At 41.6% G+C, this 20,739-nt stretch overlaps 1 protein-coding gene across 1 annotated transcript in view; it reads right to left on the reverse strand.

The window, feature by feature from the left end:
• Positions 1-4,690, reverse strand: part of F8 (coagulation factor VIII) — a 143,601-nt gene extending 138,911 nt beyond the window's left edge. The window contains exon 1 of the mRNA XM_030208938.1: positions 4,447-4,690. Within this exon, the coding sequence (XP_030064798.1) occupies positions 4,447-4,580 (134 nt within the window). The 5' untranslated portion in view covers positions 4,581-4,690. The remainder of the gene's footprint in view (positions 1-4,446) is intronic.
• Between the last annotated feature and the right edge of the window lie 16,049 nt (positions 4,691-20,739).

Below are 20,739 nucleotides of genomic sequence, written 5' to 3' on the forward strand. Positions count from 1 at the left end.
ACTTAAGGGGACAGACTTAAAGATCTCAATATGTATGCTTTGGAAGAAAGGCAGGAGAGGGGAAATATGATAGAGATATTTAAAACCTTAATGACATAAATGCATAGGAAATGAGTCTCTTTCAAAAAAAAAAAAGGAAGCTCAGGAATGAGGGGGCATAGGATAAAGGTGAAAGGGAATAGACAGGAGTAATCTAAGAAAAGTTGGTGGATACATGGAACGGCTTCCCAGTGGAGGTGGTGGTGACAAGGACTGTATCTGAATCAAGAAAGCATGAGACAAGCAGAGAGGATCTCTGAGGGAGAGGAAGGAATAGTAGAGATTAGTAGTTGGAATGGATAGATTATATAGTCTTTATCTGCCATCATTTTTATGTTTCTATGAAAGCATTCATCCAGATAATGGCTTTGAAATTGTCTTCAGTATGTGTGCCTGAAGGATTTGGGGACAGTAACGTAGAAACATTGACAGTGCTAGCAAATAAGGACCATTTATTTAGGACCTCTTTTACCAATCGCGTTAGCAATTCCCGCACAGCAATGCCAACTAAGCCCACTCAAAGTCAATAGGCTTTGTGGCATTGCTGTTTGGGATCACTAGTGCAGTTTGGTAAAACAGGCCCTTAGTTCACTCAGTCTGCCAATTTATTCTGCTCACTGTGCTGTCAACAGATCATAGCTGATCTGTGATCTTCTTTCTCCCTATCACTGCCACTAAAATCCTTTTACCTTGGTCTCAAGCATGCTTTAAGGCTTCCACTAGATCTGCTGGAAGTCTGTTCCAGGTGCCTGTTAACCCAACAGTGATCAATTCAAATTTCTGGAACAATGACATGAAAGTGAACCACACTAATCTCAAAAACTCAATAGTTTATGAAATAAAATGAGCTGGTCCCAAAATACTGGGCAATTTGGAAAGAAGGCCACCAAACAGAAATAGATCCAAGAGGCAGACAAGGTTACTATAGAAATACTATGGATTAGTGGGAGAGTTAACATTTAGACTGTGTTATAAAAGCTGTAATTCCTTTGACACTTATTACTATAGTCTGGCATGTTTGGGTACTTACTATATTTTAAACAACAAATATTAACGTGCAGTAACTGTTGGGAATGTGCCCAACATGTCCTCCTCCGTTAACTGCACTGAAAGGTTCTTACTACACATTAAGACTACTCACAATTAGCATGGATGTGGTTAAGAGCACCCATGCTAACCGCATAAGTGACAGTGCATAGTCAAGCTCCATCTCTGGCCGTCTTCAAATCTAAGCTAAAAACCCACCTTTTTGATGCTGCTTTTAACTCCTAACCCTTATTCACTTGTTCAGAACCCTTATTTATCATCCTCACTTTAATATTCCCTTATCTTTTGTTTGTCCTGTTTGTCTGTCCTAATTAGATTGTAAGCTCTGTCGAGCAGGGACTGTCTCTTCATGTTCAAGTGTACAGCGCTGCGTACGTCTAGTAGCACTTTAGAAATGATAAGTAGTAGTAGTAGGTACTGGGTGCTACTTCAGTGTGCAGGCCACGCCCATTCTCTGCTTACAACTCACCTTATTCCCACCCCCTAAAACAGCATGCAAATTAACACTAATTTGGGTGTCAAGGGTTTAGCCTAATTTAATAAAAGGGCTCCTTTTTTGGGTACTTTTCAGACAGTCTGCAATCCCAGTGCCAAAAGGAGAAATTAGTGCAACAGCAAAAGACTTGTAATAGTTTTTTATTGCCAAAACTCAATAGAATTCATTGATTTAAGATCGTTTTACAAAGGCTGCACCCATTCTGTGTCTAGGCCAAAACTCTTTCAGACCCAAGAGTCAACAGAATCACCTGTTCTGGCAGAACTTGAAATTTCTCCTTCAGAATTTGGGAATCTTAATTTTTGTGCCCTTGAGTTTTCCAGAGCTAGGCTAGCAAAATGAACCATTGATTCATATTTTCATACTTTTTCTATGTCACTGAGAGTGACAAAAACAAACAAACAAACAAACCAAAAACAAAACAACAGATTTGTTTTACTAACACTAACTGGAAGTCCAAAGCAAAGTGTGGGAAAGAGAAATCTGAAATGGTTTTAGAGGGGAGACTCCTTCCAGTTTAGCTGTTTACAGTAAAGGACAGTTTAGGAAAGAAAGATACCTCTATTTATTAAATTGAAGTAAAGAAGATGAGGGTCTGCTGAATCATTGATAAATTATTTCATCCTTGTTGATTGTGAGACCACTACAACAACAGAAAATGATATTGTATGACATGAGCTTGTCAAGATGCCCTTGGAGGATGGGACCAATACTCATGGTCTACAAGATATCTTTATCTGTTGGTGAAATAAAACATTTGACAAACTACAAAGACTCCAGTTTTCTCTAGGTCCAAAATGGCTTCCAGAGCTCTGTACCACTGCTACATATTCACAAAGGATTTCCAAAACTATCTATAACAGGTGTTATAAAGATCCACTGTTCAGCAATATTCAGCATAATGTTCAGTTACAAGTTATTTTATACAGTGACTTAGGGGATTTAAAATCATTTTGGTAGTGCTTCTTTGTCACTTTGCACCTGTCAGAACATTCAATGAAAAACCTGTCTTTATATCTTCCAGAATGTATTCCTATGGCTTAATAACAGAATGCCATAATCTCTCATTTATAACAGTTCTGGTAAAAGTTCTACAAAGTTAAAAGCAGTGGATTATAGAAACAGAGAAAATAACAGCAGATAAAGCCCATATGGCTATCCAGTCTACCCATCCATACTGACTACTAACTCTACCGCTCCCTTAGAGATCCTATGTACTTGCCCATGCTTTATTGAATTCAGCTACAGTCATTGCCTCCACCACCTCCACCAAGAGGGCATTCCATGCATCTACCATCCTTTCTATAAAGAAGTATTTCCTTGGATTACTCCTGAGTCTGCCCATTTCATCTTATGCCCTCTGATTCCAGAGTTTCCTTTCATTTGAAAGAGACTCGCCTCCTGTGCATTTATGCTACAGAGGTATTTCAATGTCTAAACCATATCTTCCCGTGCCTACCTTTCTTCCAAAGTATGCATGTTGAGCTTTTAACTCCTGTCTCTATACACTTTATGTCAAAAACCACTGACCATTTTAGTAGCTGCCCTCTGGACTGACTCCAACCTGTTTATTTCTTTTGCAGTTGCGGTCTCCAGAATTGTACACAGTACTCTAAGGGGCCCTTTTACTAAGCTGTGGTAGATGTTAATGTGTGCCTAATGCAGCTTAAAATGGTGTACTGTGGGATGTGAACCTGTGGTAGGTGCCAATGAACGTGTGCTAACCGCACGGTAAATAATATTTTTTAGGGGACTTGTCTGGGGGCAGAGAGTGGGTATTCACTGCACTAATTAGTTAGCGAAGCTACATTACCATGTGCTAACTGGTTAGCGCAGAAATAGCATGTGAGTCCTTACAAAATGAGTGGCGGTAAGTGCCTATGCTCTAATTGTTTTTAATGGCCGTGTGCTAATGGCAACATTTGTGTATGACCATAAACTAGATCAAAAAATGGGGTAAGAACCCTAAAGTCCGTTCAAATATACAAATTATAGAAGGAGTTCTCCTAAGGTCTGACTTCCAAAAACACCGATTGTACAGGAGGAAAAAGCCTCAAGAAGCTCTCAAGTGCTATGAGCACGTAGAGCAGGGCTGCTTCATCATCGGCATGAAAAAAAACCCTCCTTTAAAAACTCAACAGCATCCAAACAGCCTGTATCACAACTGCAGTTGTGCATGGCCCTTAATACAGAAAACAGAAAAAGGCCAATTTTACTGCTCCAGCAAAAACGGCCTTCGAGCGTGAGAAAAACCTGCACAAGGGTGCGCTAAAGCCACTTTTGGCCACAGCTTAGTAAAAGGACCCCTCACCAGAGGCTTATATGGAGCCACTGTCATCTACTTTTTCCTGCTGGACGTTTCTCTCCCTATGCACCCACACATCCTTCTGGCTTTTGCCAACACCTTTTCTACCTATTTGGCCACCTTAAGATCACCAAATTTGATCACTGTCAAATTCCGCTCTTTTTCTTGCACAGAAGTACTTCACCCCCTATACTGGCAATTACCAGCAAAAACTACATGAATTCCAGTTGCTTCTACACAAGAACCCTTCCCAAAAATAACATTAATAAAATATAAGATGCATTGTGTGTCAGTGACATAAGTTTTAAGGGTGTTCCCATGTTTTTAACCCTTTAGAGGAATACCTTTATCACTTTCCACCTCTGCATGAAACTTACTGGGGATTATGCATATATATGACACAAGATAGGAAAACTTAGGCAATTCTTGCCTAGAGAACCGAGAAACTGACCAGCATCCATCATGTCTTACTAACAATAATGCAAACCAGTTTCAATGAATGTTTGGGAAAAGAAGAGAGTCAACATTAAGGAAAGCTTTCTAACACAAATGACTTTACCCTGAGTAGAGCAGTTCACTGTCCATGTAGTCCCAGGTCAGCTCCACGGCAGCGATATAATACCTTCTTGTGATACCAGCACTCTTGTCCAAGAGACCCAGCAGCAGAAAGCAGTAGAGGAGTGCTTTCTTCATGTTTGAATTTTAGGAGGCATTGGGGGAAACCCAACAAAGAGGAGAAGCCTTAAATCCCAGGTGATAATTACTCTCTTTCACAAAGTCTCTAAAAATTTCTGGTAGGTTTGTGTGTGAGAAAGGGCAAAAGAGGGAAGGGGATGGGGTAGGTCTTGTCAGGAAATGTGACAGGATCTTTGTTTCTGTATCAACTGGCAACAGGAGCAGAGTGAAAAAAAAAAAAAGGAAAGGGGAGGCTAAGAAAATTTGTAACCCTTTCAATGTTAAAGGAAATTTTAACAAATGCTGTGAATCTAAACTCTGTAGGGCTTCATTACATGTGTTATGACTCCCCTTTGTGGCACATCTCAAAGGAAAGCTGTCAATTACCCAGAGGACTTGTGTCACCCAGAGGGATGTCTGAGTCTATATTAGAATGCAAAGGTACAAGATAACTAAATTTGGATATTACGTTTTAAATAATAAATGAAAATAAAATACTCACATGGTAAATCACACAAACATAGTGGTAGGAAAATAGGATATATATACTTTTATTTTTCAATAAGTATTATTAGGGCTCATTTTTGAAACCGAAAAATGTCCAAAAATGTAACAAAGTGGCAGATGTATGTTTAAACCATCCAAATCGCTATTTCCTAACCCATTTTTCTATGCAGTTCATCTGCAGTGTGTCCAAATTACAAGGGGGGCATGTTGGGGACGGGATTTGGGCATTTCCATAACTTGGACGCATTTCTGCCATAGCAAAAACATCCAGGGCTATAAGTTGGATGTTTTGGTTTGGACCTGTTTCAGTAACGACTAAGGCTAGATGCACAAAACTTACCATGCCAACAATGTGCGATCTTGACTGGTTCTAGCTGGTTTAGTGAGCACAATATTAAAAAGAAATGCACAAAGGGTTTCTTTGTACTTTTTACCATTCACGGAAGCAGCCAATGAGAATCCTATGCAAATGTATTACAATGAGCTGATTTGTATTCCAATGTGCATTCCAAGCGATGCACAGAAAGAAGCTCCCACCCTTAATGAGAGAAATTTTATGGGAGGTCAGGAGCTGCCATAGCATGATGTCATTTTTGCATGTGTTTGTTGAATAAGTTGTCTTGGAACACACACACACACAAAGGCTGTATCATGTTGTGGAGGCACATCCATGGCACTCACGCAGTTTTCATACTCAGCTTTTACAAATGGCTTTCATACAAGCACATAAAGCCAATAAAAACCTGAGGCATAAAGTTGCCATGAAACTAAACAAAAAGAAGTTGCCATGGAATATAATAGAGGCACATCCACAGTGCACGCGGTTCTGGGCATGCACATAGCATCGACGCTTTTCGAGTTACTGTTCTACGCATGCGCTAGGCACTTTCCCTACCAGGCTGCTTGTTGAAATTGTATGCAGCTCATTTTGCATACGATTTCCTTCCAGCCTCACTCGCTATTTAGAAATGGGTAACTTTTACTGGGGATCAAAAAGCACAGATTTTTTTTTCTTGGGGCTTTTCTACATCAGCACCTAAGTCATAAAAAGGTGCCCTAAATGATCAGATGACTACTGGAGGGATTAAGCCATGACCTCCCATAATTCTCCAGGGATCACTGACCCCTTCCACCCCCCAAAGATGTGAAAGAAACAGTACAGAGCAGTCTCTATGACAGCATCAGATGTTATGGCCAGTCCTATTAGAGCAACAAGCAGGTCCCTGGAGACGCCTAGTGGTCAGTGCAGTGCACTGTAGAGAAGGGGACCCAGGCCCATATCCCAGTCTGTTACACTTGTGGTGGAAAGTGTTAGCACTCTAAAACCCACCAAAAATCTACCGCACCCACATATATGCGACACCTGCATACATAAAAGCTATTGTAGTAGTGTATACATTTGGGTACAAAAGGTTTTTGGTGGGGTTTGGAGGACTCACTATACAATATAAGGGGGTAACGGTGAGATGTGTACCTGGAAACTTTTATGTGAAGTCCACTGCAGCACCCCTGGGATGCCCCATTGCTCTTCTGGGATGTCTGTGGTACCAGTCTAGTAAGAATGGTGGCTCCCCAGATGTCCCAATGTTTTTGTCTGCTTTTCCTTTGGCCTTTCCCCCCCCCCCCCCCCCCCGAAAATGGTCACAAAAGAAAAACGTACCATACACAAAACATCTAAAAATGTCTAGGAAATGGCCATTTTCAAAACAATAAGATAGATGTTGTTCAGGTTCAAAAATGGCCACTTTTGCCACTTGATTTTTGGATGTTTTCAATAAAATGTCCAATGTTGGATTTAGATATAATATCGAAATGCCCCTCTTAGTATGATTGAACCTGAATGCAAACAATCCTATGAGTCACCTTGAGAACTGTGGTGGCACTTCTATAACTGCCAACAGACAATAATATTTGCTAGACCTTCACAAAGCAGCCTACAGATAATATCAGGTTGCATGAGAGCCATGGTAGTTGATATCCACTGCTCTTTTTCCTCTGTTCTCAAGCTAATGCCTGAATAATACAGATACAGATTCAAAAATGTGTCGGATAAACATAAAGGAATCCTGTTCAGAAGGAATGGATCCTCAGAAGCTTAGCGGAGATTGGGTGGCAGAGCCGGTGGTGGGAGGCGGGACTAGTGGTTCGGAGGCAGGGCTAGTGCTGGGCAGACTTCTACGGTCTGTGCCCTGAAAATGGCAGATACAAATCAAGGTCAGGTATACACATAAAGAAGCACATATGAGTTTATCTTGTTGGGCAGACTGGATGGACCGTACAGGTCTTTCTCTGCCGTCATCTACTATGTTTAGGTACTCCAACAGTGCACATTAGGAACCTGTTCTATGAAGGCTTGTTCTAAACACCTTGTTTCCATTATAGAATAATAGTGTAACCTGCTATCCACACACCTAACATTTACTGTTGGTGCTTGCACACATGCCAGCCAGAGAATTGGTGAAAGTGTGGGCACCTAAATATGGCAGACATCTGCATAACCTATTCTGTAAGTATAAGTATAAATGGGAGCCCAGCCTATGTCCTACCCATCCTCCTCTCCTGTCTATGCCCCCTTGCAAATAAATGCTATGTTGGTTAAGCAGGCTTTACAGAGCAGTGCTTAAGCAGAATTTGTGCATTTATGCACATATACATGCATATATGCCATTATTCTAAACAGTTACATGCATAATGCATGCATAAATGTGGCACCTAGGTTATAGAACTGCCATTTATATGGAAAAATACACAACTTGTAACGGACAAAAGCAATTATTGCATAATGTATCTGTTGGCTGGTATGGGTGTCTCATAACATCTCGGACGTTACAGATCCGTCGACTTGTATTGTAACAAGATTGGCGGAGCACCGAGATCAGTAACTGTTGCTAAATTATGCCCTTGATAAAGCAGTAGACCGCGAAACAGGGTCCTGTCGGGCGCATAGTGACAACGGAGGTGCCAACATGGAACGCTAATATATTGATGAGCTCCAGCCTTAAAAGTCGGCATATAGCGTTTGGAGCCTTCAAAGCTAAGTTGATTTTGTGCATTATTTGCTAACCTATTGCAGTGATGTTTATTTTTTGATCAGTAGTACATGATAGTTTTTTATGCCTGATAATTAACAGCTTTAATAGTGAATAAAAAACAGTATAATATTCAGGCTTAAATATATGATAGCCACAGGGTACTACTGGTTGGCTGGGGGTGTTCGATGATTACAAATCTATACAAACTTGTGAGTTACAATACAAGTCGACGGATCTGTAACGTCCGAGATGTTATGAGACACCCATACCAGCCAACAGATACATTATGCAATAATTGCTTTTGTCCGTTACAAGTTGTGTATTTTTACAAATAATTTTTGGACAAAGCTTAGCCATTACATTTGTATTTTTTTATACATTTGTGTATTTTTGTATTTATATGGAAAGGCAGGTTATAAGTCCAAACTATTGTGCGGGTCAATATTCAAAGTGATTTAAAAGGTCAGAAATGGCTCCTGGCTAGTTAAATTGCCCATTTGGTGCAGTTAACCAGTTCGTGCCACTGAAAATGTCCGGTGAGTTCTGAACCAAAAACTGGCTATTTTGGGGGTGTTCTGGGAGCACACTCAGCATTTGGCCAGTTAAATAGGACCACGTAAAAGTCAGTCCTATCTTTATGTGGTGATGTACTTAATCAGCTATGCATTAGCTGGCTATGAAAACCCAGAAATTCAATGCCAGTGCCCAGACAAGGCCCGGAATTGAATTTCCAAGCAAAATAACGGCGATGCGTCATAAGCATGATGACATCACTCACAAACAATTTTAGTAAATGTGCACAAATATGCTGAACAGGGAACTGAAAAGAGAGCTGTCAAACATTAAGAGCTATCTGAATTTAATCTATTAAATTATAGAAGGGCAGGGGAGGGAGAAGGCAGGATTAGTAAAGAACATGCTACAGAGTCTTTGAATTCTGAAAGGGAAACCACCCTCTCAAAAGTTTTCCTTTGAAAATGTGCATGCATACTCATGAGTAACTGTGGGCCTCAAGACCCATGCACATGATAAAAATTGCCCCTGAATTATTCCTTAAAACCGTCAGATTGACTTCATAGATACACCTCATGTATTAGTAATGTAAACTTCTCCTATTGCCCTACCCATTGGCCTGCTCTGGAGAGGCTACCTGTAAGAGCAAGAAGTGTCATCAGTCCACACTTGCACAACTGAGGTGACCAATAAATGGTACTAATTAGGACCAAATGTGATAGCAATTTGATTTTTTTTTTTTAATGACGTGGATACTTTTCTAACTCATTTTGCATAAGTCCCCCATGCCTGAACCAGATGCGAACCAATGAAGCAAGAGGTTCTGTAACCTTTTTCCAATTTCCTTGAGCAAAAAACTGAACAGAATAATGTGTTAATGATATCAAGGGTTCTTTCCAGTAGAGCTTGAAACAGAAAGAACAAATACTTTCAAAGTCATGGAACGGTTGAGATGCCTTGGGAGGAGGGGTCTCATTTTGTATTATGGCATATGACTCACTTGAGATAGCACTCTTGACACACTCAAAAGCCTATCCTTAAAATTCTCACCTCAGGAAATGAAAGGGAAGTCAGATAGTATACCACAGGAGAAGGGGGATCCCTCTTATTAGTTCTAGCTTTGAACTGTAGAGACCAGGCTTTCTGCTGGTTGAATTTCTCAGGGCAGGAAAGTGTTCCGTTATGACCCATTTAACTATGAACCTGAAGTAGGGTTATCATATTTGCCCTAACAAAAAAGAGGACACCAATAACCCCTCCCCTCCCAACCATGCCCCCTCCCCACCCCGCCTTCCCCACCATGGAGCTAAATGTGTGGCTGCATGGATGGTGCCAACGTGAGCACTTCAGTTTCCTAGACCATGGGATGATTTTCCAAGAGTTACTGAGCGATGGAGGTGTCCATCTTTCAAGGAAGGGATGAAGTGTCTTTATTAACTGGCTGCAGTACTAAAGTGGGCTTTAAACTAAATCTGCTTGGGATGGGTGAGAAAAGCCCCAAAGGGAGGTAAGACATCAAATACAATTATAGAAAAAGGGAAAAAAATAACATCTGGAAAGCCTTGTATACCAATTCCCACAGCATGGGAAACAGATTTCTAGATCTACAGGCTGCAATGATAGAAACTGATTTGGATTTAGTGGCAGTCACGGAGACATGGTTCACGAAGAGCCACGACTGGGATATAGTTATACCTGGCTATAATCTATTCAGGAAGGACAGGGTAGGAAACAAGGGTGGAGGAGAGGCATTAAATGTTAAGAACAGTATTAAAGTGACAGAACTGCAGGACTTATGGGGTAAGGAAAAGTACTGTGGGTTAAACTGGTAAAAAGGAAAGGAAAATGTATTTACATTGGTGTAATATATAGGACACCTTCACAGAGACAATTGAAGACATCCACAAAATAGCTAGGAAGTACTACTGATAGGTGATTTCAAAATGCTGGATGTTGACTGAGGTGTCCCTGCCTTGCGGTCATCTAGAAGCAAAGATATTTTGGGTTCTCTACAAGAAGAATTCTTTTAGCAGTGGGTAACAGAACTGACGTGGGATGGAGTTATCCTGGACCTGATGCTCACAAACGGGGAGAATGTTTCTTATGGTAGAAAATCATTTGGCATCTAGTGATCAGTGACTGGTGTGGTTCAATATTAAGACAGAGGAGGAGAGGGCTTATTCAAGATTGAAGGTCCTAGATTTCAAAAGAACTAACTTTGCCAAGGCTAAACTGAAAGGAGCTATTTCAAAGGTGAGAAAAACTACATAAAAGTAATAGGAAAAGAAGGCCACTCGGGTTCTCAAACGTAGTAGCTGAAAAGGTAAAGGAAAGAAGGTTAGCCTTCATATTTTACAAGAAGACTCAGAAAGAGGAGGACAGGCAAAAATACCTGGAAAAGCTAAGCGAAGCTGGAAAAACTGTTAGGAATGCAAAAAGGCAAATGGAAGAAAGGATAGCCGGAAAGGCAAATGGAAGAAGTGGTAAAATTGGGGGACAAGACATTTTTCAGATATATAAATGACAGGAGGAAGTGCCACAGTACCATTGTGACACTCAAAGTTGAGGGGGAGGAATATGTAGAAGCTGATAAGGATAAAGCTGAACTGCTTGACAATTATTTCTGTTCTGTGTTCACGGATAAAAGGCCGGGGGTAGGACCACAGAAAACAAATGCTAATGGGGATGGATGTGTGGTAGACCAGCAGGATTTTCAGAAGATTCTATAAAAGTAGACAAAACGATGGGTCCAGATGGGATGTATCTGAGGGTACTCAAAGAACTTAGAGATGTTCTGGTGGCACCACTGTCTGACCTGTTCAATGCTTCCTTAGAGTCTGGAGTGGTCCTGGAGGACTGGTGAAGGGTGGATGTGGTCCCTCTGCACAACAGCAGAAGGAGGAGGCTGGGAATTACAGACCTTTCAGTCTGACCTCGATGATGAGTAAATTAATGGAAATGCTTCTACAGCGGAGGATCATGAGGTTTCTCGAATCGAATGGATTGCAGGACCCAAGGCAGCATGGCTTCACTAGAGGCAGGTCATGTCAGACAAATCTGATTGATTTCTTTGACTGGGAGACCAAACGGTTGGATGTGGGAGGGATGCCAGATGTGGTGTGCTTTGGATTTTAGCAAAGCCTATGACACTGTCCCACACAGGTGACTGATAAATAAACTGAGTGCCCTCAGTATGGGACCTAAAGTGACTGACTGGGTTAAAAACTGGTTAAGTAGAAGAAGACAGAGGGTAGTGGTAAATGGAGCTTGCTCTGAGGAAAGGGATGTTATCAGTGGTGTGCCACAGGGATCGGTCCTCGGGCTGGCTTTCTTTAACATCTCTGTGAGCGAAATTGTGGAAGGGATGTCTGGTAAGGTTTGTATCTTTGTGGATAATAACAAACTTAAAGTGGACAAACAGGTAGAAAGGGCGACGGTCAAAGCCAAAAGGATGCTTGGGCGCATAAGGCGAGGGATACCCAGCAGGAATAAGAGGTGATAGTGCCCTTGTATAAGTGTCTGGTGAAGCCCCATTTAGGGTTTGGTCCTCGGTCTGGCTTCTTTTAACATCTTTGTGATATTGTGGAAGGACTGACTCGTAAGGTTTGTCTCTTTACGGATGATACTACACTCTATAATAGGGTGGGCACCCCGGAGGGTGTGGATGGTATAAAAAAGGATCTAGCAAAGCTTGAAGAATGGTCCGATAATTGGCAACTAAGATTTAATCACTATACACTATCTGGGGTATCTTCTCCCTTTCTGGTTTCAATATTCAAGTCTTGACTCTTACAAATAGAAACCGTTGAATATCCTTCATATATTTTTTTCTTCTTTTATGTATGCTCTTAATTATTAATTATTAATCCATAAATTAACTAACACACTTCCCTAGGTAGTGCTCTTATCGAAGCCTACCCAGTTATAGCTAAACTACTGGTAATATTACAGTGCTCAGCTGTACAACATTTCAATCACTCCGATTGATTGAACCATGATTTGTATAGCCCACATCATTGCACTGAATCCCTTCCTCCTCCACTATATAACATTAAATACTGAGTAATGATAATAAGCAATCAGTATTAAATACATAAATTACTTATCTTAAGATGGTCTATTGATTCTCCATGCTCCACAACAAGATGTGAGCATTTTCTCCAATCGGAGTGAGAAATAGACGTGATTATGTGCTCGTGCTCATTTTAAAAACAGTCCCACAAGTCTCTCAAACTTGTTATTCTTCCAAACGTAGGTATTTCCTTCCCATTACAGATCTTCCCAACACTAGCTGTGTTTCGCAATATAGTGCTTCATCAGGGGAATTCTCATATCCTACAAATTGGAAACATTGTATTACAACCCACACTTAATTACCCAATGAGTATGGAACACTGTCGTATTACTGGTTCCTCAAATATAGAATCTTATTCTTATCGCTTTCAGATTTATTTCTCTCTTTGAAAATCATTTGAAATCATTCTCAAAGTTGATTATAACACTCTAGGCATACCTGAAGTGCAACAATCTCCCAACCTACAATTCGCCTTTCTGAAAAGACGCCAGCGCACTCAATCCTCTAAATGGGGCTTCAACAGAAAAAAAGGTGATAATGCCCTTGTATAAGTCTCTGGTGAGGCCCCATTTAGAGTATTGAGTGCAATTCTGGAGTCCGCACCTACGGAAAGATATAAACAGGATGGAGTCAGTCCAGAGGACGGCTACAAAATTGGTAAGCTGTCTCAGTCATACAACATATATGGACAGGCTTAGGAGTTAGCAGTGGAGAAGGGTACAGATAAGAGATTTACCCAGTGAACAGAGTTCCTGGGGAAGAGTGTTGGGAGAGATAAGAGTGGAGAGGTACTGAGGAGCAGCAGAGTGACACTTGTAAGTCAATAAGAGGAGTCTGAACTGTTTGTAGAATGGATAGGGAGCCAATTAAGTGACTTGAGGAGAGGGTTAACATGAGCAAAATGGCACTGGCAGAATATAAGTTGTACAGCAGAATTTTGAACAGATTGAAGGGGAGAGAGATGGCTTAGTGGGAGACCTGTGAGAAGCAAGTTGCAATAGTCTAAGTGAGAGGTGATAAGAGTGTGGATAAGGGTTCTGGTAGTGTGCTCAGAAAGGAAAGGGCAGATTTTGGTGATATAGAGAAAGAAACGACAGGTTTTAGCAGTCTGTTGAATATGTGAAGAGAAGGAGAGGGAGCCAAATATGACCCCAAGGATACGAGCTGATGAGACAGGGAGGATAAGAGTGTTATCTACAGAGATAGAGAACCAGGGAAATGGAGAGGTTGGCTTAGAGGGAAAGATAAGAAGCTCAGTCTTGGTTATGTTTAGTTTCAGATGGCAGTGAGACATCCAGGCAGCAATGTCAGACAGGCAGGCTGATACTTTAGCCTGGATTCATGCTGAAATTTCTAGTGTGGAGAGGTAGATCTGGGAGTCCTCAGTGACACTGAAAACCATGGGATAAGATCAGAGTACCAAGGGAGGAAATATAGATGGAGAAAAGAAGAGGTCCCAGGACAGATCCCTGAGGTACACCAACTGATAGTAGGATAGAAGTGCAGGAGGATCCACCAGAGTATACACTAAAAGTATGATGGGAGAGATAAGAAGAAAACCAGGAAAGAACAGAACCTTGAAATCCAAGTGAGGACAGTGTATCAAGGAGTAGGCGGTGATCAAAAGTGACAAAAGCAGCAGATAGATCGAGAAGGATGAGGATAGAATAGAGACCTTTGGAACTGGCCAGTCCTAACTTTATCCAGTTTCACTTAGGTAGCTGTCAAATATTGCACTTAACTAGATAAGGAATAGCCATGCTTGGACATGTCCTGGCATCAAACATCTGGCATAACGCTGGTGGCAACCAAAACAAACGCTGTCCAGCACTGCTGAATATTTACTCCCTAAAGGTATTTGCTGAAAATGCCGGACATATCACAGGAATGTAATCTTATGTTTGTCTAGCAATTTCGAGCCTTAAATGAGATGAGGCTCACACAAGATATAGATTGTTCATTTCTGAATTGACTTAGATCAGTGTTAATTGGTCAGAGAAGTGGGAAGTCCAAAGTGGATGGCTCTCTTTGTCAGTGAGAATCGTGTGCATGTATTGGAAGCCAGTAATACAAACTTTAGAAACCAGAGTATGACTATTTCATTTTCTTTCGCACACTCCATGCAGGGTAAATGAATTTGTGGCTTGTTAATGTTACATCTGATTTCCCCCCTTCGCAGCCAGTGAACAGTTTTCAGACTTTGGAGGTTATAAATATATCGTCACCCCAGTAGGCGAGGGGAAAGGGAGAGTTGGGAACACTCCACGCACCATGTCTATTTACTTCCTGTGTGGTGAAAACAAACTCTCTCTCTCTCAATCTGTCAATGGGAAAGAACAGAAATGATTCACTAAAATACTTTATGCAAAGTATTTCTTTAAAAAAAATCTATAGTGCAGACTCTGTTCTTAAATGACTAGGAAATTTCCCCATAATCATAACGTCATATTTTTTTGTTAAAAAAAAAAAAGCCAGGAGTGGCCACCTTTCTTTGTGCTGTGAGAACAAGTGATGGATGAAAGTTCCCATGAGTCACCTGGTTTTCTCTTCTTTAATGAGTGTTGAAAGTGCGAGTTAACAGTTGCTGGGTGAAGAATGATTATGCCCAAGCATCTGGACATATTGGGGATAATTCTATAAATAAGGCACTAACATGTATGTGCCACAATACATGAATAAATAATTAGAATACTAGCACATATGTGCATAAATGCCAAAATTGTGGATATATGCTAGTCTATAAACAGGTAAGATTCGATTTACCACCTTTCTGTTGTTACAATCAAAGCGGTTTTACTTATTATATACAGGTTCTTATTTTGTACCTGGGGCAATGAAGGGTTAAGTAACTTGTCCAGAGTCACAAGGAGCTGCAGTGGGAATCAAATTTGGTTCTTCGGGTTCTCAGGTGCTTAAATTGTACCTGTTATTACGAAATGATTATGTCATAACCACACTCTGTAAGCCACTTTGAGCCTACAAATAGGTGGGAAAAAGTGGGATACAAATGCAATAAATAAATAAATCAATAAATGCAATAACATGTAATTGAAAGATTGGTATACATATGGGTGTTTTTTGACTGGAGTGGAGGTAGGGTGCACAGTAACACATGTAAATTGTAGCAAACTAATGGAAATGCTTCTAAAGCAGAGGATTGTGAGGTTTCTCAAATCAAATGGACTGCAGGACCAGAGGCAGCATATCAAACAAATCTGATTGATTTCTTTGACTGGGTAATCAAACAGTTGGATGTGGCAGGAGCGCTAGATGTGGTGTACTTGGAGTTTAGCAAAGCCTATGACACAGGCCCTTATCTCCTGTCATGTTTCTATGTTTCACTTAATTAGCTCTATGGCTGGCATAAGTGCTCACACCTAAATTATAGGTGTGTATTTTAACCTAGTATTCCATAAAGGAAAGTTAACCGGGCATTGGCCGAAATGCAGACCGGTGCCTGGTCAATTCAGCACATATAATTAAGACAGCTGTTTTGCTGACCTAACTTTATGCGGTTACTTAGCTAGTTAGCAGATTGAATATTGCCACTAACCAGCTAAGTTGGTGCCCCGCTCTAACTCTGCCCCCAGCCCGCGTCTTACCTAGCCGGTTAGGGGATGACTGGGTAGCAATGACATTTAGCAGCACTACCCTGGCCAGCTCAGCGGGGTTCAACTGGGCAGGAGCCTCTTCTGCCTGCTAAACCCTTTTGAATATCAAGTCCTAGGTTAGCAAATAAATCTAAGCAGGGCTTTTTTTGAGGGGGTACATGGGGGTACTGAGTACCGGCACCTTTTCCATTACCTGCTAAAATTGACCCATGGACCCCGAGTTTTAATGATAGAGCTCAGGTTTAACACACTAATTCTGTCTTTTAATAGAGTCTGTGACTGGTTGCAGGGGGCCTGGCTATTATGGGGTGGGTCCCTCAGTGATCATCCCACTCCTGAAGGGTGGCCTAGCATTTGAGTACCGGCACCTTTTTTGCTAGAAAAAAACACACTGAATCTAAGTCTTGTGAAATGTATGCCAAAATGACTTGGTGCCACACAAAGATACTACGAAACCAGCTCATTTAATTAACCCTCAAATGGTTTTCAGGGTTAATTTTTGTGGTTATGCCCAAGCAAAATTGAAGACTTTGTCACAAAAAACTGATTTGTACTTACATTTTGTAAAACAACAAAAAAAAGGATTTTACAAATATTTTTGTGCACACAGAATTACATGTGGAAAATGGAAAACAGCAGGCAAAACATCTGTGTATCAGATTACTGTGAGACCATTCCCCTTCCTGGCATTTGGGGGAGTTGAGGTGAAAGTCCCTCTTATGGATTCCTGATGATCATGAATTTGACCCTTGACTGGACGAAACCCAGGGTAGACAAAACAATCCACCTCACATACACGGATAAGGTTCTAAATGATTTGCATTTATTGAGACAGTTAACAGTAAATTTTTAAAAAGCAGTGCACATAATATTTACAGAAGTCAAATAAAGTATTTACAGTTGATTCTCCTTTTCTTCTGGCAGAAAGTGGGTACAGTCCACTCTGTTAAACCGAGGAAAGCACAGATCCAAAACAGCGCCATACTCTAGTCTAGGCATGTAGAAGTGAAACAAAGAGGGTTGAACACAAGATTATGAAGAAGCGAAACAGAGAACACTTTACAAGGGCAGCTTGAGTCTTAAATAGAACCCCATCCAGCTTATAATCGAAAGACAAAAACGCCTATATTGCGACCTAAATCAGGAGATAGGCGTTTATCTCCCAAAAACGAATAACGCGGTATAATCGAAAGCTGAACTTGGACGTTTTCAACTGCACTCCATCGCGGAAGCGTACAAAGTTGACGGGGGCGTGTTGGAGGCATGGTGAAGGCGGGACTGGGGCGTGGTTATCACCCGAACAGAGATGGACGCCTTTCGCCGATAATTGAAAAAAAGTATGCGTTTGTAGCTAGAATTTAGAGCACTTTTCCTGGACCCTGTTTTTTCATGAATAAGGCCCCAAAAAGTGCCCTAAATGACCAGATTACCACCAGAGGGAATCGGGGATGACCTCCCCTGACTCCCCCAGTGGTCACTAACCCCCTCCCACCACAAAAAATGATGTTTCACAACTTTTTATTTTCACCCTCAAATGTCATACCCACCTCCCTGGCAACAGTATGCAGGTCCCTGGAGCAGTTGTTAGGGGGTGCAGTGGACTTCAGGCAGGTGGACCCAGGCCCATCCCCCCCTACCTGTTACAATTGTGCTGCTTAATGCTTAGTCGTCCAACCCCCCCAAACCCACTGTACCCACATGTAGGTGCCCCCCTTCACCCCTTAGGGCTATAGTAATGGTGTAGACTTGTGGGCAGTGGGTTTTGAGGGGGATTTGGGAGGCTCAACACACAAGGGAAGGGTGCTATGCACCTGGGAGCTCTTTTACCTTTTTTTTGTTTTGTAAAAGTGCCCCCTAGGGTGCCCGGTTGGTGTCCTGGCATGTGAGGGGGACCAGTGCACTACGAATCCTGGCCCCTCCCACGAACAAATGCCTTGGATTTATTCGTTTTTGAGCTGGGCGCTTTCATTTTCCATTATCACTGAAAACAAAAACGCCCAGCTCACAAATTGTTGAATAAAACATGGACGTCTATTTTTTTCGAAAATACGGTTTGGTCCGCCCCTTCACGGACCCGTTCTCTGAGATAAACGCCCATGGAGATGGGCGTTTGCATTCGATTATGCCCCTCCACGTATGTCTTTCTAAGAGCGGAAACCTAGCCATTCTTGCTTTTGACATAGTACCAATAATGCAAATCAGTGAGAAAACTGTGTCAAGTGAATTAGCAGAGAAAGATGAGAAGTTTTGTTCATAAGTGCATAAGAACATGTGTAAATTCAGCAGATGTGTGTTGCTTTATAGGCAAGTGCAAGATGGCAGTTAGAAACATGTGACAAGTTTGCCTTATAGTAGCAGAACTCTGCTTAATATATCATTCGGGTTTTGAGTTTCTGGAAGCCAGTCTTCCGGTAAGTTCGGTGTGAGTAATTGTATAGGTTCTTTGTCATTTCACTGTTAATTGACAGCCTCTTGAACCAATAGCTAGGAAAGAAAAACCTAAAACTTCTGAGTCATGCCAGAGCCCCAGATAGATGCATCAGTCTTTACAAGAAACACTATGAAGGAGCCACATTAGAAAATGGTTGTATTGTTGATGGTGGTAGAGTAGGGGAGGGGAGACATCCAGAGATTTGAATGTGCATGCCATGAGATCACTCAGTGGTAAGAGTATTATTAGGACTGTGTACTGGATGGCTAAAATAGAAGGTAGATTATTTACTACTGAAATCCAGTTGCAAAGGATACATTCTCTCTCTTGACTTGTAGCTCTGTGACATTAAGGGGCTCATTTTCAAAACAGAATAACGTCCAAAAAATGACACAAAGAGGCAGATGGATGTTTTTTTTCATAAAAATGTCCAAATCGCTATTTTCAAAACTCATTTTAAAGATGTTTTTCTAAGCAGTTAGTCTAAATCTCAAGGAGGTGTGTTGGAGGCCTCAGTGGCGTAGCCAGACCTGACATTTTGGGTGGGCCTGGAGCTAATATGGGTGGGCACCAGTGGCATACCAAGGGGGGGCGGTGGGGGCAGTCCGCCCCGGGTGCACGCCGCTGGGGGGTGCTGCGGCGCACGCCTGGCTCCGAGTTCGCTATCTTCACTCGTTCGCTGCAGCTCCCTCTGCCCCAGAACAGGTTACTTCCTGTTCCGGGTCAGAGGGAGCTGCAGCGAACGAGCAAAGTTAGCGAACTTTTCGGAGCCGACAGGCACGCGCTGCAGCACCCCCCCCCCCAGTGGCGTGCACCCGGGGGGTGTCATTTCACCGGGGGGGGGGTGCATCGGCGATCCGCCCCGGGTGCCATCCTGGCTAGGAACGCCACTGGTGGGCACTATGAATATAGGTATGAGTAGCACTTATTGATGGATTTCTAAGTAGTCTGCCCAACAGCTGCCCTGCATCAATATAAACCACATATATACTTAATAGAAAAACAGATATTTGTAATACAGTTACATTATCCCATATCTTAAACTTGACCAGACATAAGTCTGCAATAATGGCAAACATCTCAATACACATGACAGGATCCTGCAATATAATTACAGCAATAGCATAGATCCTTCAAACTTTGCTTTATAACAAATGCCCGATTAAGTAAACTTTGAAGTCATTTTCACTTCCTCTAGCTCTACTCTATCTCCCTTCTGATGCTGACAGAATAAAATGACCACAGTTTGGTACATATCCTTCAACTTTACATTATAATAAATTGATATGCCTTATTAAGCTCTATTAATCAAACATTTAAAATTTGGTAAATATACCTTTGAAGACTTCTTCCTTTTCTACCTACTGTGGAATCTGTAGCATATAGAACATAGCTAGATGGTTTCCTCTTATAGCTTCCCATAAGAAAAATGTATTTAAATTCGGGTAGCACCTCAATAATAGCAACACAAAATCCCTTCACGTCCAGGTACTTTGTGAAGTAACAGAAAATCCTGCAAAGAAGCTTCTTAAAGTCTATGTTGCAAACCTTAACCAATTCTGAATACAAATGCCAATAACAGTACAATTAAAAAGGCAGCAGTGAATACACACAACAGCAATATGCATCCCATTGGAAAGGCTAGAAAAGTCAGACTCCTAGATCCCCCACACAAACTACATGCCAGCAAAATCTCTCACCTGCTCGTTCACTTCACATGCAGAACACAGACCAACCCTCATCAATTATTGAATTAAGGACCAAAAATCAGAAATTGTCTTATAGCCTGGCATCAGCCCTTCCCTTCCTTACCCCCCTATCCATCCTTGTAGCCTGGCATCGGCCTTTCCCTTCCCTATCTCACCATCCAGCCCTTCCTTTCCCTACCCCCTCCATCCCTATAACTAGACATCAGCCCTTCCCTTCTCTACCCTACCCCCACTATCCATTCCCATAGCCCAGCATCAGTCGTTCCCTTCCCCACCATCCATCTGATAGCTAGGCATCT

This window comes from Microcaecilia unicolor, chromosome 7 (genome assembly GCF_901765095.1).
Source record: "Microcaecilia unicolor chromosome 7, aMicUni1.1, whole genome shotgun sequence".
NCBI lineage: Eukaryota > Metazoa > Chordata > Amphibia > Gymnophiona > Siphonopidae > Microcaecilia > Microcaecilia unicolor.